Genomic DNA, 27,419 nt, shown 5'->3' on the forward strand with positions numbered 1-27,419 from the left:
GCAGATTATTATGCATTGATATTACTATACATATATAAAGCTCATTAAGGCTCTTTGACAGAAAAATGGACAAAGTGCAGGAACAGGGGGCAGGCATTTGGGGCCTTATGCTTTACCTTCTCTACAGGCTGGTTTTGCTCATTTGATAAACAGCTTCCCTGTGTTAATGTTGCTCCATCTGTGCAATAGAGATAGCACTGCCCAAACTCAGAGGTGAGACTAATTGTAGTTTTTAAAGCTTCTTGAGCTCCCTGACTGGAAACTGCTCCCTGGCTGGAAACTGCTATGTAAATATTCTTCCAGTCACAAAGAAAATGAATGAGGTACAGTCCTAGGCAATGGAGATATCATCCATTATTTCCAGGTTTTGTTTGTGTCAAAGGTGTCTGCAGAAATGGTAACCTCTTCTTCTAGAGACTACCCCTTGTAGGTATTCACAGTCACACACTCACTGACTTTTTGACAAAACACAGATTTTATTGCTATTTCCTTCTTCTGACTTCATTGGCTTTCCAGATCTGAGGGACTCATGTGAATTTTATTACTTCCTAGGCACCATCAACAGAATAATTTATCTAGTCTCAATGCCAGTCAGTCACTCCTCCGTGAGTCCTTGGAGGGCAGTTGAGTTACAAAGATGATTGGGAAAGGCCGAATAGTAAGACAAAGAATTATAGAGGAGTAATTTCAAAGGCCTGATTTAACCAACAGACCTTTACAGCTGGGATGAATATGTGAATAGAAAGAAATCAGCTGGGATCCCAGAGTCCCTTTTGAGTCTAAACCTTGGTCACCATATTTAGAAGAGTGATGAAATAACAAGGAATTTTTCAGAAGTGTAACTTCAACTTAAAGGGTGAAAATATAGTCTGCAATTCTTTCAGAGTTAGAGCTTTGATTATGTGATTTTTGGAAATACATTTGTATTCTTATATGCAATAAAATCAGACTTGCACCCTGCAGGAATCCAGTTCCAATATTCACAAGTGTAAATCCATCAATGGTACTTGTCAAAAGCAAAATCTCAAGCATGTTTACATTTAGAAATGGGAACTATAAACTTATACTTTGTGCTTAGAGGTGTGTGTTTGGTAAATGTCACATCATATTTTGGGAGAACACAGACATATATGAGAAATCTATTCTTTATTCTGTAAGACTGCTGCAGCTGAAGTTCACAGTGTCCCTCTAAAAGGAAAATTTCTGGAGGACACCCAAAGTTACAGTCCAAATACTTTTCATCAGAGTAATTTCTGAATTACTTCTTCTGTACACTCCAAACTACTGCTGTACACTCCAGTCTGCATCCCATATTTGAGCAAATCCATGTGACTGCAGTTGCTAAATAGTTGGCCCAAAGAAAGGATGGGAGTCACAAGAGTCCCAGAAGATACAGCTGGGTATTTTCATTATAAGAAATTGCAGCCTGACATCTAATTCTACACAGGTTAAAGTCCTCTGATCTTCAAATATACCCAGATAATCTTGATGTCCTGCTATCAAGCCCAGGATAATGAGAATAAACAAGATAAACAACTAGCATGATGAGTTTCTTTCTAGTAACTATAGTAACAAAAGTAAACATTTTTGACATCTGTGTAAAGCTAAACAACCTTAAGAGAGATGAGTGTGCACCTCTCTGATCTTGGACATGTAGCTTAAAACTGTTCTTGCTGTTACTAGTGAAGAAAAGTACAAATTCTAGGGAGGTGCTCAGGAGTCAAAGAAACATGGGGAAAATAGGCATTGAAGTATCTTATTTGTGTCACCTCTTCTAAAATAATTACTCAGACTGTTGTTTTTTCCCCTAAACAAACTATGTTAAGAGTTGTCTAGTTTCACAAGGATAGACAACTATCTTGAAAATAAAATATAATATGTTATTTTCAAAATGGTTCCAGGACCTGGAGCTCTAAAAATGTCATTGTCCATACTCTTTCTCCTTGTCCTTCTCCTGACAGGACAGAAGAAAGAGCACTAGTGCTCATAATGTCAGAAAATGCATTTTATTCTTACATTGCATAAATACTTCCTGTTTTATAAAGACATTCCAAATATTTTTTATCTTATTTCTCTTTATTTTGGTTTTGTTTATATAAAATGTGAAAAATTACAACAGGGATTGATATCCTTGTGTTCTCTGTTGTTACTGAGAGCAGACCTCAGAACCACAGAGAGTTGGTAATGTGGAATAAAGGAAATAAACTCAATTGCAACTGTAATGGTTTATTATTTCTTAAACTTTATCCTACAACACACTCCAACCTTCTACTTTCTGAGAAGCAGAAGAACACCAAATCCTGTAAATGAGAGAACAGGAAAAGGAAAGAGATTTGGACAGTGTAAAGTACAAAGTGATTTCTGCTTCTGTATCAGAGGCAAACAAAACAGACACATTTTCAGTTAGGTACACATATTTTGTGTTTTTAATTGCAGGCTATATGGTGTCACAGGAAAGTCAACCCAGAGCAGCACGTTCTGGGCTGCTGCTCCCTCCACTGCTCTTACAGAGCAGAGCTGCTCAGCTGGTGCCCCAACCTCTCAAGCCATTTGAACATTTCATAAAAAGCTGCACTTCTGGAAGACTTGATATTTTTTCCAGTATCCACACAGGCCCTAGCAATTTATTTTTTGGTAGTAAGTACTCATTAATTGAATTTCAGAGTTTTCCTGTGTGGTTTTAAAGGTAATTTGGCCGGAGGTAAGAATACAGACCCCAAGGGCTGCAGCCAGCATTTGTTTCACATAAGTCACAGCTTACTCCAGGTTATATTTTCTTTGGAATGGAAAGCTAATTTGTTTAGTTATGTTGGTCTGAGGGCATCAAATTGGACCATACTGTCAGTGGTAACAAAAACAAGCTCACAGACTGCTCAGGACATCAGTAAAAGTAATTGGTCAAAATACTTCAGCCAGCCATAACTCTAAAGGTAGACGTCTGATAAGTAAGTCTTCACCTTTCAGGAGTTATCAGTCCATACATCATTCTTGACATGAAATGGGCCTCATTTCCACAGCTTTAGCACCAGAAGGATTTTTTCTCCTTAAAAATAACAGCTGTGCACAAGATAGCGCTGAAAATCTTATACCAGTAACTATTATCTTACTGAATCATACCTTAAGAACAGTTCTCATTGGATATTTGAGTATATTTTATAATTGTACTACCCATCCACTGAAACACCACCTTTCAGATCAAACCTTAATACTAACTCCAAGCAAAAGAAGCTATCACACTTCCTGCTAAAAGTAAGATCAAATAAGCTTAATTATTTAGTAAAATTGTTTGTGCACAAGTGGCTTCTCTTTCATCATTATGTCTCAGAATAACAGAACAATTTTCTTAAACTAAAAGAGTATTTCTAAACATATGAGTTATATGGCCTCTTAAAATTTTTATGCTGCGCTTCTTAGCAATGTGAAATTATTATAAGGAGCAAGACGGTAGGCTTGTTCATGAATAACATGAGGATGTTCTCTCTGTTGCTGGAGCAGGTGCCACCCAAACCCCTCTGGTGAACAGTGCAGGTGGGCTCCTAGGTCTGGAGTCCCTGGGACTTCCCTCCTTTGCTTCAAGATGGAAGGAGGCCTGTCACAAAGGGCTATCTCTAACAAATAATACTGAATATAGATCCAGATACTCTGTTTCTCTCCTTATATTGACTTTGATGAAGAATTAAAATGTAGGAAGAGTAAAGACATCTCTGCCCTTGACGTTTAGTTCTCTTCACATCAGAAAATGTTGTACCACCATGTTCCAATGCATACCTCCTGGCTTGGGGTTTTTTTTTTTTTTTGCTATTGTAAAGCTTTAATAGGTCTGGCTGCATTGGTTTTGACAGAATTAATTACTCCAGAGGATCAAAGGTGTTAGTATGACCCTGACTTTTTAGAGCATAAAAGGATAACCAGTGTACAAAATTTCAGATGCAAGAACTTCAGCCTCCTTATTCTGATGATCCTTTAATGTTGTCAGGAAGGAAACATTATGTAAGGCATCTGAAATGTGACTCATTAAACTTTTTGTTCCAACACCATTTCTCATAATTTTTTTTTTTACAATTGAAGAGACATAAGTAAATTCTGTTTCACATTATCTTCTCATCCCTTCTTTGATAGGAAGGAGGAGAAAAGAAGGGAGATCATCCTGGGTCATGCATACTGACTAAAATTCTTTCTTTGACAGACTATATAAAGAAGCAACTGCTCCTAGATATATCACTGGTGAAACAAAGATCAGCTCAAGTTATGGGACAGACAGAATCTGTGACCTCCAAAGCCTCTCCCCTGAATAAACCTCCAACCTGGAGCTTGGACTATAAGTTAAGGCACCACAGGGGGAACCTGAGGTAAAATACAGGCAGTACTCTTGCCCAGATGTTACCTCAGACCAAGGAGGTAAACAAAGCTGGGGGAGATGATAATAGACAAGGAAAGCCAACACAGCAACCATGCTGAAATCAGCTGATTTTCTAGCTAATTATGTGTCTGCACTGCATAATTTTTCAATCAAACTAATTTTGTTTGTATCACTTAGCATATAGTCTAGTATTCAAAGAATGATACTTCTGCAGTATCTAGCTAATATATAAATGTCCTGATGATAATCAGAAATGGGCAAATCAGCAGTCACATCCCAAATGGATTTCAGCATGCAGGCCTTGATGATACAGAGTTTGATATATACAGGTACATGGGAAATCAGGCTGCTCCAGCCACTATGCAAGATTATGTGAAGACAGGGGACATAAGCTTTGTTACTCGCTTTGTTCAAACCTGGAAACAAGCTACTGGAAAACCAAATACTATGCTTTTAACTCTTCATATTAATGGCTTGTTTAACTTTTCCACCTGTTTTCACGTTTCAACAAGTCATTCTAATATGTGACCAGAAAAAGAAAAGGGAGACATTACAATACCAAAAAAAACTGCCCATGTGAGTTTAATAGTTCTATTTTTATAATTATTTATTTTAAATTATTGTCTCTGCAAGCTGTTGAAAGATGTTTTCATGATACATTTTTCATCAAAAATGCCAATCTTCTTTCTCAAGAATTCTGCCTTTAGTTTGCCTAGTCCTCCATCTGCTAAAAGGAGTAAAAGGAGTCTCTTTTGTGTGACACTCCTTCGTGCAGCACACAAACACACCTTGCTCAGCCATTATTTGTAGTAGGACTGTTTCAGAGGGTCAGTGAGATGAGGCAGATTAGAGCAAATGCTAACTTAAAGTGAATGACAAGTGATTCAAGGGGGTACATGAGTACCAACCACTTGATAATCACTTGATAATCACAGGTTAAATTTGGCTTGACTGCATGTCAGGGCTGTATGATGCTGCCTGTGCCTAGTGCATCCTGAAACGCACCAAGATTGATCTGATATGGAGATCTGTGGGTTGAATCAATGGATATTTTGACTTTGGATTATCCAAGTATCAAATGCAACAGAAATTCTTTGCCTGAACTTGACAAGCTGGGAATTGACAGTTCCTCATCTTATTGCATGTTTTGGAAGCCAAGGTTCTGCCTTGCTTTAGTGCAAGAAAAGGGGCTAAGGGACACTTTGCTATCTAGGGCCTTGAACTGATCACCATTGCCTTCCTCAGTATTAGCAGCTTCCAGCCTGGGGAATGGCATTATAAACACTCCAGTGAAATATTTAGTATGAGAGCAGATCTGACAGAGACAGGCATTGTCAGCACTGATGCAGGTGCTGGTGTGACAGCATGAGAGCAAACGGCAGGGAATTATGAGGAAGCACCATTCCCAGGGTCACACTGCAGTCTGGCTCACAAAGAAGTGTCCGTTTCTGTCAGAGATGTGGCTTTGTGCTGCCTCCCAAGTAGGGGGCAGAGAGAGCACTACCCTCCAGCTGCTAGTGGGCTAGAATTTTTCCACTGAGATGTTGCTTCCTGGGATTGCTGTTTCTTTTGTATTTGTAGACATCTTTCCCTTTACTATTATGTGTATCAGGTTGTCCTGAAGGCTGTCAGGGTTTCAGAGCTAAGTCCATGTAGCCACAAAATGAGTCTCAAAAGGCATCTTGCAGTTTATCATTGTCAGGCATTTGTAAATTCTGTGGTCACCAGGAGTTTTGGTACATAGCAGAGATCTTTTTTTGTATGCACCCTGAAAATTTTGCTCCCAAAGGATGTTGATTAAAAATTTTAATAGGGGTTTTAACAGCCAAGCTGCATGAAAATGCTCAGCCTTTAAGTACTGTCACCAGCATTAATAAAATTACTGGGAATACACTGTGCATTTGTGTTACAATTATCCCTCAGTTTCTATTTTGTTCCTCTGGATCACCTTACTTCCTTCAAGTACCCTGTCTCCATGATTTATTGCTAGATCTGCTTTGTCACCATCTGCTCTGCTATTGCTCAAGAATGAACAAATCCACAGAAAATATTACTGTCCAGACTAAGCACCATATAAGCATCCTTTGCACATTCAGCCAAACATTGACTAATAGCAAACTAGACTATAATAACAAATTCCCTCCTTTCCTGTTCACTACAGTTCAAATTAATATAAAAAACTTGGTGGAATTCAGCTATCCTCCTTGGGGATATAGGTTACCATCTGTCTGGTTTCCAGTGGTACATTTAAAAAACATTTGTCCCATTTTTATAAAACATCCTGCTGTACAGAAACAATTTTAATATCTAATTACACAGCATTATGTATCACATATGTCACAACCAGTATAATTTGGCCTAAGTTTCTCTTATCTAGTTTAGTCTGTTTTGCTCTTCTAAATTAAGTTATCCAAACACCTATAAATCCAATAGCATGCCTCTAGCTAGAATAATTTAAACAAATAAGTAAATACTGAACTACCTGAAGAATATTTTGGATTTATTTTGATAATTTATATAAGATCTTCATTTCAAAAGGAAGCAACATTTTAAACTAAAGGTTAGTGTACTTACCATTGCATTAAAAAAATCCAAATTAGTAAAAGTAGACAAGAGAATGATAAAAGGTTTCAGTTATTATGGTGCCAGAACATATGTCAAAAATGTAGCAAAATAAATTATTCTTTCACACTTCTCAAATCTTTCCAGTTGTCACCAGAGGACAGTCACTCTGTAATCAGTGAGAGGACAGACTCTTCCCAAGCCACATCTACTCTGGGTTCTTGATGGGGAGTCTACTCAAGCCTGTAGGAAGCTTCACCAAGCCATGGTTCTGTCAGGGACCTTGGTGAGGGTCTGGGTGAGGCAGCCAGGCTGCATCACAGCCGGGGTGTGGTCACACCCCTGGCCAGCCCACTGCCCCTGAGCACCTGTACAATGCAGTTTAAAATGCTCTGGGTGCAAAGATGCTCTGGGAGCATTGTGATTTCAAGTGCACATGAAACTTCTTGATACCAAAATCCCATGAAGTGGCAGCATTCCTTGTCCTAGGCCTTGCACCACTTTGCCTGGCTGGGCTGTATTTCTGCCCTGCTCATGCAGGGATGATGCTCCAGCAATGGAGGCATGATGCCTAGAGCACCCTGCTTCCCCATGCCCTGGCCAGAATCTCTCTTCTTCTCCCCCAGAAATGAGGGCGTTCCTCTTGGAGAGCTCCAGCCTGAGTGGGATGAGACTGTCTCAGGAGCTGGAGCTGAATGAGAAGAGAGACAAATTTAAGTAAGAAAAAAAATCCTTTCTTCTTCTACCCAGAAATTCAAGTAGAAATTCTACCCTTGGCTAAAAATTGTGGTATCCAGCACCAAGTCGTGTCATGATACTTTTTTATGTTATCAAGTTCTGGAAGACTCAAATAGTATTTCCCACAGCTACCCCAAGGAGAACACTTGGAGCAGACCACTCTTGAGATGAGGTACAGATGATGAATAGCAGCAATTATTTTTTTTTGAGAAAAAAAATTTTTCTGGCTGTATCTAGTCAGAAAGCAGCTATCTTGTTCACAGCTATTTGTCTAAGAGAAGCTATAAATTTAACTAAAGTTCACAGGGAACATACACTCTGAAGGGTGGTGGAATTCTTCCCTGTAATCACATTGGTTCTGTCACACTGAAACTGAGCCAAATTACTCAGAAGTCTCCCTCAATTTCTCTGAGTGTTCCAGATAGATATGACACAGTTGATCCAAAGAACATTGTTAATGATGGAGTGTGTAATATATGATTTCCCCCCAAAACTCAGAGTCACCTTAGAAGAACATGCAGCACCTAAGAAGCTCATCCCAAAAGCAGCCATTCTTAGTTAACCTGCCTGTCTCCACTGAAATGCCATGTGCTCTTCCATGTGAGAAGGACTCTGGCTGCTTTGCAAAGAAAAGGTCTGTTCTAAGGAAGTGTCTTATTGGAGCAAGGGAGAGAGGTTGAATACACAGAGATATTTTGAGAGACTTAACTCTGTCATTCCTAGAGGGTGAATGGTCTTTACCTAAGGCCTATGACTGGGGAAAGGGGAATCACATCCCACAGGACTGGTCATTGTTTGGTTGCACGTTAGCAAATGTCAGTTGTCTGATGTCCTGGGCACACTGTGGGCACTTGACGAGGCACTTGACATGACAGAAGAAGAGGCAGGACTGTCAGCAGTGCAGCACCAGAGGCATGCATGTGGTCAGAGCTAACCATCTTTTGCAAACCATGATTATTTTCATGATGTTATTGGTGTTAAACTGAAGTCACAGTGGTAAATATCAGACAGAGAATGATGTAATTTAAAAAATGGACATGTAATCCTCAGGAAGAATTGCAGAAAAGAGGGAAAAGTTTGCAAATCACATAAATTTTAGAGAACTTGCTCTGTTTCAAAGACATCCCAGTAGGACAGAAAAAGCGCTTTGTAGGAAAGACTTCATAGGCATTAGATATTTTATTAAAATGCTGAGCTAGTCAGTGAGATTAAGAAAGTATTCAGCTATCAATACCAAAGCCTATTTGATAACTACCCCCAGTGGTATTATTATAGTATCAGGTGCAGCTAGCCAAGAGAAAAATAATATGATAGCCATGAAAATTTATCAGATGTTTCAGGACAGATAATTTGACCAAGAACAGTATAACTCTGAAGTTATCTCAGAGGAGACCTCCTGAGTTCTATAATATTCAAACCGACATATGAATGAGTAAAAAAGAACACAGGTAAGTATCATAACTTATATTTCATTATAAGTCTATTACCCATGTCTCTTACCTCTTCAACTATCCAATAAATATATATATAAATACAGAAGGAAAATAATCTCTAAATTTACCTTGCTATAACTTTGCACTTTTTGCTGAGCGACAAATTTTTAAACTTCTTCCCCAGAGCTTCATTTACACATCTGCTCCTGAGCACATTTATTCATACAAAAACTGTGATTGCCAGAGCAATCATGCTTACAGCCTGGGTACAAAATAATCCTCCATTTATGACTTGCCTATGCACAGAGGTCTAAGCGCTCCAATAAAGGCAGGATTTAACAGGCATCTCACTTCTCATCATGGAATTAATCAGGACAAATGATGGTAAGGCAGGCATTTAATAGGCAGATACCAGTCATGATGTTTGCACACATAAAGAGATAGTATCTGATGCCCCTGACCTGTACAGTGGGACAGAAGTCAAAAGTTTGTGTAAACTTATTAGAGATGAGAATGGAATAAAACAAATAAATTATCTGTGTGATTAAGTTGCCTTGTGAAGGAGAATGGTCACAAGAGGCCATTGTTTTAAAGAAGTCTTGGCTCTATCACAGTAAGGAAGATGCAACTCTGGGCACCTCCATATTTTCCATAGTTTCTTGTATCACCAGTTCCCTGCTGACCAGTGGGATGCACAGCTTTGATCTCATGGATGCTTCCATTTTATTTAACTAAATTGGGGTTCAAATAGGTCTCAGCATATTTACAAATCCTTTCTTGTGATGAGTGTCCACATGGCTATGCAAGGAACTAATGTATCTTACCTTTCATCCCTAAGTGATGGGAATATGTGGTAGCATTCTTTGCATAAATCTGAAGTATGCACTAGGACAATATGTTAATTCCATTTTATGATTGCTGGCAAATACAAGACAGGGATACACATATATTCATACCAGAACATATATTAATAAACTTAATGAGCATTTTAAGAATCTCAAATCACTCAAACCAAAACAATATAAAGTGTTTTTTAAATTATTTTCAAGAATGACAATTATTTTAGTATCTCTGTCTCAGTTCAACTTCTCTAACTAAATACAAAGCCCTAGCTGTAAATAAACTTCAGAATATAAAAGGTGTATTCAATTTCAAACATATCTCCTGTTTACCAGAAGGTGACTTAATTGTCTTTCTGGAAAAAAAATGTTTAAATCTGCTTGATTAGTTTATAAGAAGGTACCAAAGTAAGTCTACAAAATTCAGATGACAAGATGAGTTTCATTATTAGTAACAGTGAACCTGAGCATTTTTATTCTTACTGTGCTAAAGACTGTGATTTCCTGTAGTGTATTTTTAATTCCAAAGGGGTATTTGATGGAGGGTGTGGGAACAAGCCGTTACAAAATCTGTGACTGGTCTAACATCTAAGGCTGAGAATGCCTGAGGACTGGGTATTCTTGGCAGAACTACCAGTGTTTCATGTGAAGACATGAATTTTTATCCTGTCTTAACTATTGATGGTAAAGATCTTCAATCTGCTAGCAGAGACTCTTGCAGAATAAATTGCTGATACTTAAGTTCAACTCTGGAGTGCTTGTGAAATAGAGTGATGTTTAACAATACAGCATGTGATCTGCAGAACAAAAGTTTCAGCTAAGAAAAAGAGAAATAGGTGACTGCAGAGAAGTGCAATTATTCATAATTGCAAAATTATGAAATATTTACTAGAAAGTACCTTAGCGTCTGAAAAAATTAAAAAAAACAAACAAACTTATCATGGAAGTGTAAGATTAGGTCTTAACTAGGTTAATCTACATGACATTTATTTGTTTCACTCCTTGGTACTTTAAAGCATAGGAATTGTAACAGGTCTATTAATCAAAGTGATAAAAGAATAAAATATTCCCACTTAGCCAGGAAGGCATCAATTCAGTATCAAAATCACAACATTTTAATTTAAAGCTGTCTATCTGGACTTTGGAAATGTTTAGACTATGCAACCAAAAGTTAGAAACCAAACATTTGAACTAAGCTGATAAAAAGTGATCATTAATTGAGGCTGAAGTCAACAATCTGGTACTGAAGAAATTTCTAGGCTCCTGAGCCAAAAGTCTGAAGTAAGATTAAGTTTGTAATAATTCATCATCAATTCAGGATGAGATAAGCTCCTTGAAGGAAGCCAAACATGGGTAATACAGGGGACTACAGGCAGTCTGTACAATAAACATTAACTTTTCTTCTGAGAGGGAGGCTAATGATTCAGCTAATTTAGGACTGGTTTTTTAGAACAGTATTAATAGTGATTTAAGGTTGAGGCTACTAACTATTATTGTTGTCAAAGATTTATATAGACATGCCAGCTATCAAACCCAGCTGTGATAGGCAGTGTACTTGCACATATTAGCGCCAGCACTTGCTCCACTGACCTCAGTCTAACCCCAGTGGTTTATTACTACAGGAATTGTACAAATAGCCTCAGTTATAAAGTGATAAACACAAGTGAGATGCTCCAGTTCACAGCCACCCAGCAAGCAGCAAAGGGCTCAAAACCAGGCTATGAACAAAGTGCGCTCTGTTGAGCACTGCAGATTTTCAAGGGACAACCTGTGGCTGCTGGAGGCCTGCAAGGCCCACGGAAGTGGGTGGGAAAAGCAAAGTGCCGCTATGGCTGCTTTTGCCTTGCACAACGGCTCCCAGTTTCTTTTATCCACCTAGTGTCTTTCACAAACTTCTTGAATAGGACATTTGTGCATAGGATAGATGTAGGGGAGGAGCTGAAGTGAGGTATTTTCCCTTGTTTTTTTTTTTTTTTTTTTTTTTTTTTTTTTTTTTTTTTTTCACTTGCAAAAAGGAGCCCTTGAGAAAGAGAGAAATGTTGCCCATGTGTTACTCATATAATCTGTATGTGTGGTACACTGGTACATCCTCCTGCTTCTCTCCTGCAGACTGTGGAGAGAACTGCTGGCTGGACCTGAGCAGGTGCTTCTTGCAGCCTTGCTGGGCAGCTGAATTGAACTGGAGGGTGGGACCAAGACTGTCCTGTGCTCCTTACCGATCCTTGCAGCTCTTGGGAAATGCAAGCGCTGGGCAGTCACAGCAGCTGGCAGGGAGGAGATGTGAGAGGCAGCTGGAGAGAGACAGACACAGGTCAGGAATGGGGAGGGAGAGACTGCTGGATGAAACATCTGCTTTTGCCAGAGCTGGGATCTGAGATGATGTTCTTGCGACACACTGCACAAACTGGGCTGCAGTGGTGTCTGCAATCTGGCACCCCCACTGGAGCTTTCCCACCGGGAATGGCACATGCACTCCTCCTGCCCTCTTGCATGGTTTCACCTGGCTGTTCCAAATGCAGCCTTGGTATTATAAACAACATCAGAGAAATAATCGCCCACCACACTCTGTGCCACTTCTCATTCCTCACCCAACACTCGTGCACAGTCTGTATCACGATGCCTCTTTTGCAGCACATGCTCTGCACTAGCAGAAACTGCTGCCAATAAAGGAAAAGCCGTGACATTTTTTGGTTATGAATACTCATGTCTCCTGGCAATAAACTGCTCCTGCCATATCCCTAGCCTGCTCTGTAGATGGCAGTGTGCATTTACTTTCTGTGGTATATTTACATACTAGCTGCTTTCTTGACATTTGCTGGAAAACTACTTCACTCAGTAAACACCGAAAATGATAACATCGAAGACTATATTTAAACACTATAAACTTCGTATCTGAAATAGGAGTATTTGTTAAGTGTTTGCTGTAAACTTTAGAGTATCATAAATCCACTTGTTTTTATAGGTCAGATCCCAAAAGAAATCTAAGCAAAGAGACTGAAATGTAGATAAGCAAAAGAAAATTTCCTCTGGCTGTTGTATATAAGAATAATAAGTAATACTTAGAAATAAAGTTATTAATTCCCCAAACACATGACTACATTCAGTCTACCAGAATACTTTAAGTAAATTCAAAGCTAAATATTTTAAGTCAACATTACCAGTCTCAAAAATAACTGTGTTCACCAAAACATTTTTTGAATCTTCTCAAAGTTATTTAAAGTTTTAGTATTATTTTAGTGTGCTACATGGCAGAGTATAGCCTGTACATATTTTCCTACACAATTCTTCTTTGAGTAACAATCAGGCTTCACAATTGCATTGATTCCTACATGGTTGTAATGCTGTAAAGTGCAAAGGATTAAATGAGTTTGTGTGGACACTGCTGCTTGTGTCAGACAAGCCTAAAATCATAAAATGGGCTGGAAAGGACGTTAAAGGTCATCTCATTCCAAACCCCCTGCCACAGGCAGGGATACTTTTCATTAGACCAGGTTGCTTAGAACCCTGTCTAACCTGGCCTTGAACTCTTCCAGGGATGGGGCCTCCACAGCTTCTCTTGGCAACCTGTTCCAGTGCCTCACCACCCTCACAAGTAAAGAGTTTCTTCCAAATAGCTAATCTAAGCCTCTTCTTGTTTAGGCTAAAAGTTTTGCTTATTGTCCTGTCACTATTTGCTTGTGAAAAAGTCCCTCTCCAGCTTTCTTGCAGGCCCCCTTTAGGTAATAGAAAATGCTATAAGGTGTCCCTGGAACCTACTCTTCTCCAGCTCTCTCAGCCTGTCCTCATGGAGCTCCATTCCTCTGATCATCTTTGTGGCTCTCCTCTTGACCTGTTCCAACAGGCCCACGTCTTTCTTATGCTGGGGGGCCAATAGCTGGACATAGCACTGCAGGTGGGGTCTCACAAGACCAGAGCAGAGGGGCAGAACCACCTCCCTTGGCCTGCTGGCCATGCTGCTTTAGATGTAGCCCAGGATGTTTTTGGTCTTTTGGGCTACAAGAACATACTACCATCATATATCTACCTTTTTCTGAATGTCTCTGATGTACAGTTGATGCCAGGAAGTTTTGAGCTGACTTTTGTTCCTTAAATCTGGGCTTCAGGACTGGCACATGATAACTAAAACTAAGCATGTAAGTGAGCATGAGATACAGCTTTGTTCCTTCCCAAAAGTTTTATCTCCCAAGAAGGAAAACTGGCATGGAGACCAAGATAGGAAATGATAAAGTGTGCATGGGGCTGTCTGGCTTGAGCAGAAGTCACTCCCAGGCTCATCCAGGAGCCCCTAAGAAGGCACTAGGTCCAATGTTGCTGGGAAAGCGCTTTGCTCTTCATTGCAGCAGAGAGATAAGCAAGGTGGATATCAGATGGGATGGATATACATCCCAATAGTGGCTGCCTACTGAGTTCTTCAGTTAAAATCTTCTCTGGTTGGTTAACCACTGCAAACCAACTAAATCCTTCTCAAGATGAGGCCCAAGCAGCAGTAGGTTTATGTTGGTGACCCTGAGTTGCCATCCACTCACAATTACTGCATTTGCTTACAAAGATGGAGGTGCAAGAGGTACAGACCCCTCAGGGAGCAGACAGTGTTTGAAAGCCACTACTTGCTGAACAGCAGTGACAGAAGAATTGCTCACAGATGTTGTGCCAGGGGGCACTGGGAGGCAGCCCATCCTGCAGGCACCTTCAGCAGGGAAAAGGCTCATGCTTGGCTAATGTTTGTGTGAAGGAAGATACCATGGGAAGCTCCACAGGAGCCTGTCATGTCGTCTCTCCAGCTATGGCAAGGGAGATGAAGAGGTTGCTGACTGAAGAGGTTGCTGCATGTAGAACTGTGGTGAGACACAAATGCAGACTCTGCCTGGCACCACTGCATCATGACTTTGGTTATGGCAGCACCCAGTTTGTAAATCACCAACTTGTTTGGCTGTCTCATGGGATCTTTCATCTTCAAACAGAGAAGCCAGTGTTTGGAGACTTGTGACAAGACCAGAGTGAACCAGGTGAGTCAGTAACCATGCTGTTTTGGCTGGGGTAGAGTTAATTTCTTCAGAGTAGCCAGTATAGGACTGTGCTTTGGATTTGGGCTAAGAACAGTGTGAGGGAGTGGCTGCAAGGGGCTGAATTGCAGCTGGGGTTAAACCATCACAGCAACACAAAGGCAAATGAAATACTGTGCCTGCAAATGAAGGGTAATACCATTTAGAGAGGCACGTTCATACTTCTATTTAGACACTTAACAGGACTTTCGGTCCACAGTATTATTTCAGAGGAAAGGACAGCCCAATGAAGACATCTGCCTAATGTTCAGGTGACATCAAGAAATTACCAGCAAAAGATTTTCAAAAGTGTATCAGTGTGCCTGCTCTAGGCTTTGAGTTAAAGCCAGTCCCCAGTTATTACAGATCCAAAGTTTAAAATGACTATATATTTGTCTTGCTAGCTAAGACTCTTTTTGGCACACAAATCTTGTTTGAATGAAATTCAGGACAGTGCACTTCAGCACAGGATCCCCAGATATTCCCTCTGTGCACATCCTGCTCAGCCAGATAGCCTGTGCCTATCAGGCTGCTCACTGCATGCAGAGGTGGAGATGGCACTGCTGCAAGGCTTCTCACCTCCCCTGAAACAGTTCTGGATGGCCACAGAGCTGAGACTGGGCGAGGTGACTGGCAGGACCTATCTTGCTCAGATCTGGAAATGCAGCATGTCAGGAGCAGCAAGCACTTGAGCACAGCAACTCTGCAGCTACTCAGTGACTGAGTGACCCAGTCCCTGACTTGCTCTAGGCTGTGGGAGATGAGGTAGAGCTCTTCCTTAAATCCTACTCACCTGCAGTCAGAACAAAGAATATGGGTCTCAGTCTTTAATCTCATCTAATCTGTCATTCACTGATTACATTATCATAAATATAGAACTAATTTATGTTGCCAAATGTTAATTTCTTCAGACCTGTAATGTCTTAAATTCTTTGGGAAGTCTGCAGTTTGTAGGAACTGTTAAGAGGCCATTCTGCAGACAAGTTAAATTCAATGCATGGAAAACCCCACAACAATCTGTTATAAACATGCAATGGTATCAACACAAATGTGGATGGGTGGTCCTCAGCTGGGTGAAATGTAGTCTGAGGAAGATGGTGTTGGGGACCTGAGCCAGAGGAATTAAGGGGTCCTATGTTCAAAGATGCAGAATTTCGCTCTTTTTTTAGCATTGGAGAGCTGATATTTAATGCTCACATTAAATTTTTAGCAGCAGTAATATAAGAATTTTTTAAGATTCCTGTTTGTACCATTAAAATATTTAATAAAATTACCTCTTTGGTTGCTGATTCAAATTTAAATTTGAACTAAACCAGTTTAGTTTACCAGGTTTAGTTCTACAAAGGAATTACTCTTTTAAATCAGAGGCTCCACTGCCTGTGAGTTCCTTGTGTGTAATTTTCATGTGTAATAAGCAAATAACTAGTGCTAGATATTAATATATCCTACAAAACAAGCTCTCCCTTAGTTCTTTAAAGGACGTATCCTACTTAAGGCTAAAGGTATTCCACAATGTGTTCATTTGGAGATTTCTTTGTGCAATTATTTGTCAGTTATTCTCATGCTTTAATTTCATAATAACAAAAAAGGAAAATGCATATTCTTAAACTTAGGCATATCTTTAGGCACTCAGATAAGGATTAAAACATTGCCCTCATATACAGCAATATTTATTTTGGGGAAGAATAAAAAAGCATTGGTATGTATTAATTCTTTATTTTTGAATGTTTCTTTTTTTTTTTTTTTTTTTTTTTCCTGGTCTGAGTGAAAAAAAAACCAAAACAAACCACCTACCCAGTTGTCTTCATTCCCTGGTAAAGACATTTTCTTTCTACACTTTTCTACACTCAAATATCATGTTCTCTCACATCCTTTCACCTTTTCCTGGTCATTAATTCTGTTTCAAGGAAAAAGAAATACACATTCTGCTACAGAGTAAAGCAGGTCTGATGCTATGTGACTCTGCTTTCTCCTCTGACCTTTCTGTTACAATATTCATTAATATGACTGTTTGGGGGATTAAAGAATTGCCTGGCAATAGCATACCAAGCTTTCCACCTCTAGCTGGTAAGCTTGATACTGTTTAATAATGACTACAGCGGTTAAGATTATTAGGAAGTATGGTCATTTACTTGCAATAACTCATTTTTTCACAGAGAAGGAGCTCTGTGCCAAATCATGGTTGATTAACAGTTTTCATGTAAAACAGTGGTCAAAATGTGGCCATTTTTCAATCTTTTTTTGGCTGTCAAAACATTTCCCCATGTTCAGTGCTTTGAAAACCGCTGTTGAAATACAAAAACCCAGTCATTTTTCTACTTTATTTTTTACTTTTTATTTTGGGCTTTATTAGCTCTTGTTCTACTAGTGGTTGGTGTAACTACATACTGAGCATTTTTTTAGAATCAAGAATTGTTGCTTGGAGAATTTGTTTCTGAATTCCAAAGCACAGGAACTTCTAGTTTAAAGGTACAATTAAACATTTCTTTAGAAAACCTTGCTTGGTAGCCATAAGACAGGGTATTTTTAGCCACACCTGGAGTGAAGGATAACTGCACATCATGTAAGATCAGAAATTCCTATCTATTCTAGAAATACGTCCCTGCTTTTCTACTTCTAACAACTCTGTGTTTAGAGCTGTTAGAAGTAGAAAAGATGGATGGAGGAGAGCATTGCTCTCCTGAGGAGATGGAGAGCACTGCTGTGGTTGTACAGAGGGGATACATTCAGCACATGTGAGTTGTGAATGTAACCACAATCAAATCATCTTTGAAGACATGATCTCTGTAGAGCTCAAAAGTAAGGCAAGAGTGATCATCTAAAGGGTAGATGGGGATGGCTGGGATAAAATGTTCCTCAAAAAGGGAAGCTACTTTGCTGGCTTAAAATTATCTTCCACTCTTGCTGTCTTAGGAGGAGAATGATGACTCCTGAGGTTTGATCCCAACTCCTCTACCTAGCAGTGCTACAGACTCCAGATAAGGAGCCATTATGGTGACGTGTACACACAGATTGAGATACCAGTAATCAAAAGTTCTGCTTCTTGAGTGAGCCCTAAGGCACTTGTGATTAATCTCACTTACTTTGATAGTCATGAGGCTGAGATAGCCTGACTTCTATGTTTTTCTCCACAAACTCTAACCAGTTTTTGCAATGGTTACCTGTGGGCAAGAGTAAGTGCTGCTGCCTTTAACAGCTGGCTTATGTAACTTTACCCCTCAAATATTCCTGAGAGACTTCAGCAAACATGGTGATATTCCTGACTGGGATGGAAAACCATTCAGTGCAGGAATAAATCATAAAAAGCTGGCTGTCAGAGCTTCAAACTCCAACCCAAACCAGAAAATTACAAAAGAATGCTGAAAAAGAAGCAAGGAAAAAGAAAGAAGAAAAGCACCACATTTCTACTTTATGGGCTTCATGGGCCTTTTAATTTGCTGATGTAGGCAATAGGATGAGGCTCTGCAGCCAGAGGAGGAGCAGAGATGCAGCCAGAGCCTCCTTGGGACATGGGGCTGATTCTGGGGCGTCTCGCACCACTCCTGCCAGCCCTTCCAGTCTGGGACACATGTGTGGCCTGGCAGGTGACAGGGATGCTTGTGGCCTGGCAGGTGGCTCTCCCAGCAGGACAGTTGCAGGAAGGGTATTCTTATAACCACTCAAGACTAAGGATATAATTTGGGAGATCAGCATACAGGATTTTATTCAACACAGTCTTTATATGCACAATGAAGCAAATCATGTAGCTCAAGGGCTTGCAATTTAGGTGGCAAAATCTTTGGTTTTATTTTTAAAGGGAAATCTGCTTGCACGAGGCTGTTTTTAGAAGCTGGTACCTGTTTTTAGAAGCCTTTTTTACCCTTTGAAATCCAAGACAAAATGTAATGAAGAGCTAGGGTGAAATGAATGATCCTGCAAGATATGACTATCAGGAAAGATATGAGCTGAGCCTACCTGTCATTGCCCTAGTCAAGACAGAACTCAGACATTATTTAGGAATGTTTGGGAGATTTTGTCTCTGCTTGGACTCTAGTAGCTAATCCAAAGTTCTGGGACTTTACCTTAAATTGGTAGTACCTGCCTGAAGTGATATTAGGATTTACTTTCATGGTAGAGCTTCATGGGTCACGGCCTTGCTTTATAATCTGAAAGAATGCCAAAAGTGTAATAGTGAAATCAGGAAAAAAAAAAAAAGAAAAAAGAAAAAAAGCCCAAATCCAGAAAATGGAATTTAGCAAAATAATTGTTAGCGAATATGTATATGTTTAAGAAGATTTTAATATCTGTTTTTACAATTGATCTAATTGGCAATAGTAAGGTAATTACTGTGCACAGGGAGCCAATTATTTCAGAAGTCATTTAAGAAAAATTGTTTGATCTTGCCTAGAAGCAGATGAGGAGTGCTATAATGTGTTCTCCCTGTAGGTTTGCTGTGGAGACAGTAAAAAAAGCCTGGTAGATAATAAGACCTTAAAATACAATTACGTTTCTTTTCTCCCGACTATATGACTGATCTCACCTCGATTAATTTTAACACTGAGCTTTATAAAGAAAACCATTCAGAACTAGATGAGCTTTTAAAAACAATGTTTCTCATTCAAAATGAGTGCGATGTAATTAAGTTTATGACACATCACCTGGAAGCTGGAAGGTTTTGGTGGGAATAAATAATAAGCAAAGTCAGAACTGGTACTTTGCAGGAACATCACCCAACAAAAACCAGTCTAAAAGCGAGCTACTCAGAGCCATCCAGTGTCCTCAAATCCAATCTATCCATGACATCCAATGTCATCCTACATCCTGCAGATGTAGGATGATCAGCAACAGTCAACATGATAGTATTTTCCTGTATTCTTAATTATTTGTGGATTTAGTTTAAGGCAAATGGCAAAAATCAATGCAAATTAATCTTTTAGCATGTTAAACTGTACCTTTGCAAAAAAGGGAGCAGAACAAATATTTTTACTATTTAGGTCAGAACAATCCAGTTCACCTTCACTACAGTCACATCACATTCTGCAGGCTATATCAATATTTTAGAAAAAGGAAAAAGACCAAAGAAGTAATTTAAAACATCAGCAGTTTATAGAAAAACTCATGTATTTTCAAAGCTTTCCAGGCTAGCAGTGTTTGTAGGATCAGTCCTGAAATCTGCCACTGACTTATTTGGCAATAGGGAGATAAATGCACTTGAGTAATTGAAATGCTATTTAGCCACACAAATGTAAACCAACAACACACACTTGCAAACCCATACTTAAGAAACTCTTAAAATAATTTTCTTGCAGGATGGAGAAATTTGGGATTCAAATAAAGAGAAGGTTAATTTTGCCCATTTGCAGGACACTCTGTACAGGTGCCGTCAAGAGAGGGGAGCAGAGAACAGCCTCTGCCTAATGGAACACTAAGATGAACATTTGTATTAACAATCCAAGCACTAGAGATGGAGCAAACAAGGAGACATAAACACAGGTCAAAATCTTCCCAACGTCTGTGAGTTGGGAGCCTCCTCAGTGCCTTCACCCAGAACTCTATCACTGCAGTTCCTATGGTAGCTTAGGATCTGAAATATCTCTATATCTCAGAAGATGTTTTTCAGACCACTTTTTTTTTTTTTTTTTTGGGAACTGATGAATTAATTAACAAAATCATCATATGAGCTGTGAGATATTTATTCACTGACTCCTTCCAAATGAGGCTTTCCTGCAAACAGAGTATGGCTCTGTTGTCTCTCTTCCCTCTGCACCTGAGACAGCTAAATGCACCATGAAGACCTTACTGAGTTCCTGCTCCAAGCCTCATCCTGGTCAACACAGAGATTCCTTTTGACCTTCCTGGAAGTTGGATTAGGCCTTTAAAAGTCATACATTTTAAAACATTCCATGAAGGTTATGTTTGCTTTAAAACCACGGTGAACTAAATGCAAAACTGTATTAATATTTAACATTGGCTTATAAAAACTAGGAACTTGTAGTCAGGACAGCTGGTAAAAGTTTAATCCACATCATCATTTCAAAATGAAAATGCAGAGGAGGACAGAATATCACATTTTTACTTTCAGAATCTATTTGTTTTTCTTTTATATCTTCTATAGCCATATCTGTTAAATAGCCATGAAAAATATTTTTCTTTTACACAATTTTTAAATTTGCTTTTTTGATTTGGTGGTACTGGTTATACATACAGAAATCAAAACAGGAAAAAAGGGCCAGAGGGGAAAAAAATAGACTAGATTAGTTAAAAGAAAGAAACCCTACAAATATAGTGCTAGTGGACTGTATTTAGGAGTTGGCCAGAAGTCTAATGTCTTGATAGATGGTTCTAAGCACACATTTTATTGCTGGTACACAGCACACTTTGTTCCTTTTGTTTGACTAAACTTGCCAACTTTGGAAATTAGTGACATGAGCATTCAAAATGTTGGACAAGTGGTCAGATTCTGATATACATATTCATACCCCAGTGGTAAATGATGTCAGGAAGTTTCAGATACAGGAAAAATGCATTCTTTTGTCCAGCGCAGCTTTAATATGAGTTTCATAAGTACTTTCACCGTTCGAGCAAGAGTGCCTCTTAGATAGCACACAGGGGAGACATCATTTAAAGAAACGTTTCTTTGCTTGAACCAGAACTCCAAATCTGCTCAGTTCATTTAAAATGTTTTTTTCCTCTAGAATAAATGAATAAGCAGTTCCTTTTGTGGTTTTTGCTTGGTGACTTGCTATTATTCTTCTAGCAGAAAAAGGATTGGATTCTTCTATGAACAGATGTGTTCCTCCTCCCTAGCCCCACACCCATTCTCTCCCTTTGGAAAATAGAGGTGACGGGCCTGGTGTTTGACTAAAAGAGGCTGTAAATCTTCTGGGGATATGCTGTTATATCTTTGCGCATAAAAAGTACTGAGGAAGGGAAACAGGTTAAAAAGCAAAAAGTCTTTGTAATAAATCACACACTGTACTTGCTTTTTAACCCTTAGAAACGCAGGGCTGCTTTAATAAATTGCCAGTGCAGAGACCTTTCTGCTCCGTGGCGGCCGGGAGTCAGGGGCACGGTCGGGTGTGTGGGACGGGAGATGCCCGCAGTCCCGCTCAGCCCTTTTCTCGCAGAGGCCGGGCACAGCGTGCCGAGAGGATGAGGCTCTGGGAAAGCAAACGCTGATCTGGCCGCAGCCTCCCTCCCTCCCTCCGCCAAGGCACAGAGCGGGACCGGCCGAGCCGCAGGGGCCGGGGCCAGCGGCGTGCGGGGCGATGCTGCGGGGACGGCGGTGAGCGGCGGGGCGGCCCCGCGGGGCGCGGCTGGGGAGCCGTGGGGGTGGGTGTGGGTGTCGGTGTGTGTCTGTGTGTGTGTGTAGGTGTGTGTGGGGGTGTGTGTGTGCGAGTGTGAGGGTATGTGAGGGTGTGTAAGTGGGGGTGTGCGAGGGTATGTGAGGGTTGTGCGAGGGTGTGCGTGCTGTGGAGCTGCCTCCCAGCCCCGGACGCGGCGCAGGAGGCCGCGCACCGCGCCCGGGGCCGCCCCCTGCGCGCCCCGTCGGGGCGGCGGCGGCGCTGCGGGGAGATGGCGGGGCGGCGGCGGGCGCTGCCGCGGCTGCTGCTGCGCTGCCTCCTGCTGGGGCTGCTGGGCGGCGGCGGCGGGGGCCAGCCCGGCGGCGGCGAATACTGCCACGGCTGGGTGGACGGGCAGGGAGGCTACCACGAGGGCTTCCAGTGCCCCGAGGGCTTCGACACGGCGGCCGCCACCATCTGCTGCGGCTCCTGCGCTCTGCGCTACTGCTGCGCCGCCGCCGAGGCTCGCCTGGAGCAGGGCGGCTGCACCAACGACCGGGAACCCTCGGAGCCGGGAGTCACCGCCCGTGAGTGCCCGGCCGCGGGTCCCGAGGCGGGCGGGGGACGGTCCCCGCGGAGCATCACCCGGGCCGAGCCCGGTGCGCCCCCGCGGCGGCGGCGGTCGCTGTCCCGTCCCGGCGGGGGCGCGGAGGCGAGCGCGGCTCCAGGTGCGCTCGGGCGGCGCCGCCGGAGGTGCGGCTGCGGCCCCGCGCCGGGACACACCGGGAGCCCCGGGGCCGCAGCTCTGCGCTCCCGAGGGCACCGGCAGCAGGATCCCTCCTGACTGGAAGTTGCACTTGTATTTTAAGTTCTCATCGGCAAACTCTGCTGTGTCTGTCTAACTTCGCTGCTCCCGGAGGTGTGCGTGGGCCCCGATGCTCGGCACGCTCGGCCTCGCCGTGCTAGTGGCCGTCAGTTTCTCAAACAAAAGAAATCCGGCAGCGCATACGGAGACTGGTTTCCCAAGTCACACGCTCTGCTCTTATCTTCCACCTTAGGGAAGGACGCGATTTAATAGCATCTGCAGCATTTGAGCTTCACCTGCAGATTCAAGCTGTTAACACTGGACAGTCCCAGCAATTTGGGGGATGAGGGAGGGAGAGAGGAGTGAGATTCTTGAGCTATACCTAACAAGAACCAGCGATGTAGACAGCTTTTACCTTTGGTAACTATTAAAACTGTAACAGAAAGAATTTTTTACTGGAATCTACAGGGTTTAAACACTGATCTTGTTTCAGTGATAATGGTGGTCTGTCTTCTGAGCAGATTGGTATGTTATTGGGACTGCAATGATATGGGGCTTCATAAACACTGTGGAGTTTATTAACAGAAGATCTGTTACTTAAGTGGGCTAATTTGCATGGCTTTTCTTCTTCTTTCTTCTCCTAGAACCAATCTACGTTCCATTCCTCATTGTGGGATCAATATTTATTGCCTTCATTATCGTGGGCTCGCTGGTAGCAGTTTATTGTTGCACATGTTTACGACCTAAACAACCATCACAGCCAATACGGTTTTCTCTGCGGAGCTATCAGACCGAGACTCTCCCCATGATCTTGGCCTCCACAAGCTTCAGGACGCCGTCCAGGCAGTCCAGTACCGCGACAAGTTCCAGTTCGACGAGCAGCTCCGTCCGCAGGTTCTCCTTCCCCCGGGCAGAGCCAGGGTGCCTCACGGCGTCCTCGCCTCCACCCTACACATCTGGCTGCTTCCAGACAGCCCACACGGTCCACCTGACCCAGCCATCAGGATTTCTGGTGTCTCCACCATACTTTGGGTATCCTCTCCAGCCAGAGCCTACCCTGGTTGGGAAGAGCTGCTCTGATTTTACTCAGAGCTGAGAGAACTTGTGAAGAGGTAATGCAGCCTTTGAAACCGCAGGAACTGCTGCTGTTGGGTGTCACACTGATGTGCTCTGTGGCTGCAGAAGTCAGAACTGTTCCTGTGGGTGAGTGGCCCTTGAAAAGTGAGGGGTCTCACTTGAGATTGCATTTCCCAAACTTGGATCATGCTTACAAAGGAATTGTAAAACACTCCAAACTGTTGCTCTAAAACTGGACTGCTCTGCCTAATTTGTGCAGAATGCGTTCACAGACAAATAAAAGAACCATGTTGGGATGAAGGTACTCAGTGCTATAAATAACATTTTACCCTAATGCAGTTAACTTAGTTAGCAAACAGTGGCTGCTTTCCACTGATAACAATCAGACTAGTTCTATAAAGCAGCAATAAGCCTGATAAGTAAGAGAGGAGTAAAGAGCATCCTTGAAAACACCTGACAGCTTACCACTTCCATGAGCAATGAAAGTAAGAGGAAGAATTTTATTAGATATCAAAATGCAGAGGTTTTTTAAAAATTCACATAATCTACCTGAACTTACACTGATTATTTATATTAGTAAACTTTAACAGTGGTAGATAAAACTAGTGGTAATTAGGCTAGTTGAAGATCAGACAGTCTCACACAGCTAAATTATCTATGAGGAAAGCAGAATGTATTCAGCAATATCACCAATAACTTCTCCACATAAAATTCTAAAAATAGCAGTCTACTAGAGCATTCTTCAGAAGGAAGTATTTATTGTCAGCTTTTTGCTCAGCAAGTGTAAGTTGGACAAACTGATAATGAAATTCTGTAAAATTAGCCATGTATAAAATGTAAAGACAAATTTGTAATTTAAAATGCATTTACACCATTGACATCACTAATTATTATAGTAGTAATACACAAAAAAAACTACCAATAAACTGTGTGGTTGAAATGTTGTGTCATCAGTATGACTCTGTACAGGTGGTATTCGTTGAATTTGGTTGGTGTAACTATTTTGTATTTTTTTTCCTGTTAAAATAGTTTATTCTGCTTTTTAAAATGATTTACAACTTTAAATGCACCTGTTGTGCAGATTTAATATAATACAAAATTCTGACTATATGGCAAACAAATAGATTAATTTATGTCTTTTACATGCAGCTGCAGTGAAAAAGTGTTGAAAATGACACTGATTAGTTGGGTATTTTAGATTAAACATCATGCACTAGGAATAAATTCTGTTTGCCCTTCTACATTCCTTTTCCTAACCAAGTGGAAGATGAAAAAAAAGCATCTAAACCAAATATGTGCAGTAAGCAAATGGAAAATACACAAGTAAAAAAATGCAGTCATTAAAGGACTTCTCTGTATACTTGTTTTTGTGAAATGCCAAAGTCATTCTGTGGGTCAGAATCTACAATATCAGAGGCTGAGCTTTCCCATTTTATTAGCCTCAAACTCCCTGTGTGTATGATTTGTTGAAGTACATTATAGCTGACCTATTTAACAAGTAGTTTAGAAAAGCTTCATTGGCTCTTTCTGAAGAGTTGAATAATGTTATTGCGAATATCTAGCGATCAGTAGTTATGACAAAAATATTTCAAAATACCCCTTTAAATAAGTTTTTTACTGCACAATTAACATTATAATACAGAATTTTTGCTAGAAATGCAGAAAGACAAGTTATATTACAATGATGTTTTAAGTAACAGACTCTAGCTTGAATGCTGTAATCGTTAATTATAACCCAAATCATGATACACAGCTGTGTATATGTTTTGCAAGATACTAAAAATTAGATTTTGAGTATTCAGGAAATTAATTGAAAGCTAAGTGTTCTGCCCCGTAATTTTATTGTAGAAACAATCTTCAAGGAAGAAAATTTTTGCTTGCCTTTGATGAGGTTTCATAGGACTCTTCACTGCATATTTTGAATGGCTATGAATGGGACTGTCCATCAAGTAACATTTTTGAAAAATCATTGAATATTTCAAGATGTGTCAACTGTCTTGTTCAGAAGCATACTGTGAGATGCACTGATCACTCCTGTGTACAGCAGAAACAGCAAACCAATTCAACTGTATTTTTTTACAAATTATAGTTAGTCTCCAATTAGAAGAAATCTCTATCTAGTAAACCAAGACCCATTCTGGAAGCAGAAACTTGATCACTTTTAACTAAGAAGGGGCAATTTATGTACCTTTAAAGAACAACTAGTCATCAGAGCCACTGACACAGGTGGTGAGTGGTTTAAATGCAGTATTTTCTCTCAAAAAAAGACTGTACACAGCAAAGTTGTGAGTTTGGCTCAGTCACTGCCCGTTACCATTTGGTGCTGTACAGGCCAGGCTGCTTCAGTGTGGTGGTCTCAGAGGGCTCTGCAGTCAGTTATTAATGTTTTAACATAGGGACAGATTTTTGCTACACTTGCACACAGCCTTAAATTTTAATGACTATTCAGCCTAAGGAGAGCTGTGAAGTTTGCAATGTAGCAAGAAACTCAGCCTAGCAGGGAAGACCCCTCTGAGCCACTTCCTTTCTTCCCCTGATGCTGCATAATGGGTTTGTCCTCACAGAATAATTGAAGAACTTGACATACAGGAATAATTTCATTTAATCAGACTTAGATAAGTCTGTAAGTTTAGAGAATGCTAAGCATTTCACAGATCAGTAGCCAAATTGCAACAAATACCGCAGATGTGGTTCTTTGGGTGGGAAGGATCAGCTGTAGTTAAAATAGCTGTACAGTGCCACCTCTAAAACAATTGAGGTGGGGATTATGCACCATCTGCAAATAGACAAAGATAATAAAAATTAAAAAAACCCAACTCTATTATTGTTCATGTAGTTACAGTAGCAGTGACCCATATAGCTGGAGGGAGAGAAAAGGAGGTGGCCAGAATAAAACCCATGGATAGAAACACTTCTGCCTGTGCCAGTAGTTTCTGACCCAGATGGATTTGGTGTGCAGGAGAGAATGCTGAATTTCCTTCCTAAAGGAAAGAGCCTTTTGGCACTAGATACTCCTATGATTTATAGGAACAGGAAATTTTCCTAAAACATGCAGACAGAACAGAAATGACACTGTGATAGCACTTTAATGACTAATGAAAAGGTTTGAAGGGCTGGATGCATGCTTGAACTGAAAGCAATTGCTTAGAATCAGAAGTAACATTTACAGGCACTACTTGCTTTACTGCCATATTAACAAAGTAGATTTAACTATTTCTTTTGGAATTCTGAATTCAGTTTATACTTCTTTTACTAGCACTACATCAATCTAAAATCAAAGAATATTCACACTCATTAAATT

The 27,419-nt window shown here is 40.7% G+C and overlaps 1 protein-coding gene across 1 annotated transcript; it reads left to right on the top strand.

Moving 5' to 3' along the window:
- Positions 1–22,498: 22,498 nt before the first annotated feature.
- Positions 22,499–25,478, top strand: SHISA3 (shisa family member 3). Its single transcript, XM_021555719.3, has 2 exons — positions 22,499–22,823; positions 23,686–25,478. The coding sequence occupies exons 1-2, from the start codon at positions 22,529–22,531 to the stop codon at positions 24,135–24,137; spliced, it is 747 nt and encodes a 248-aa protein (XP_021411394.2). The 5' UTR covers positions 22,499–22,528; the 3' UTR covers positions 24,138–25,478.
- The last annotated feature ends 1,941 nt before the right edge of the window (positions 25,479–27,419 follow it).

The sequence above is a fragment of the Lonchura striata genome, chromosome 4 (genome assembly GCF_050655825.1).
Source record: "Lonchura striata isolate lonStrDom1 chromosome 4, ASM5065582v1, whole genome shotgun sequence".
Lineage (NCBI taxonomy): Eukaryota > Metazoa > Chordata > Aves > Passeriformes > Estrildidae > Lonchura > Lonchura striata.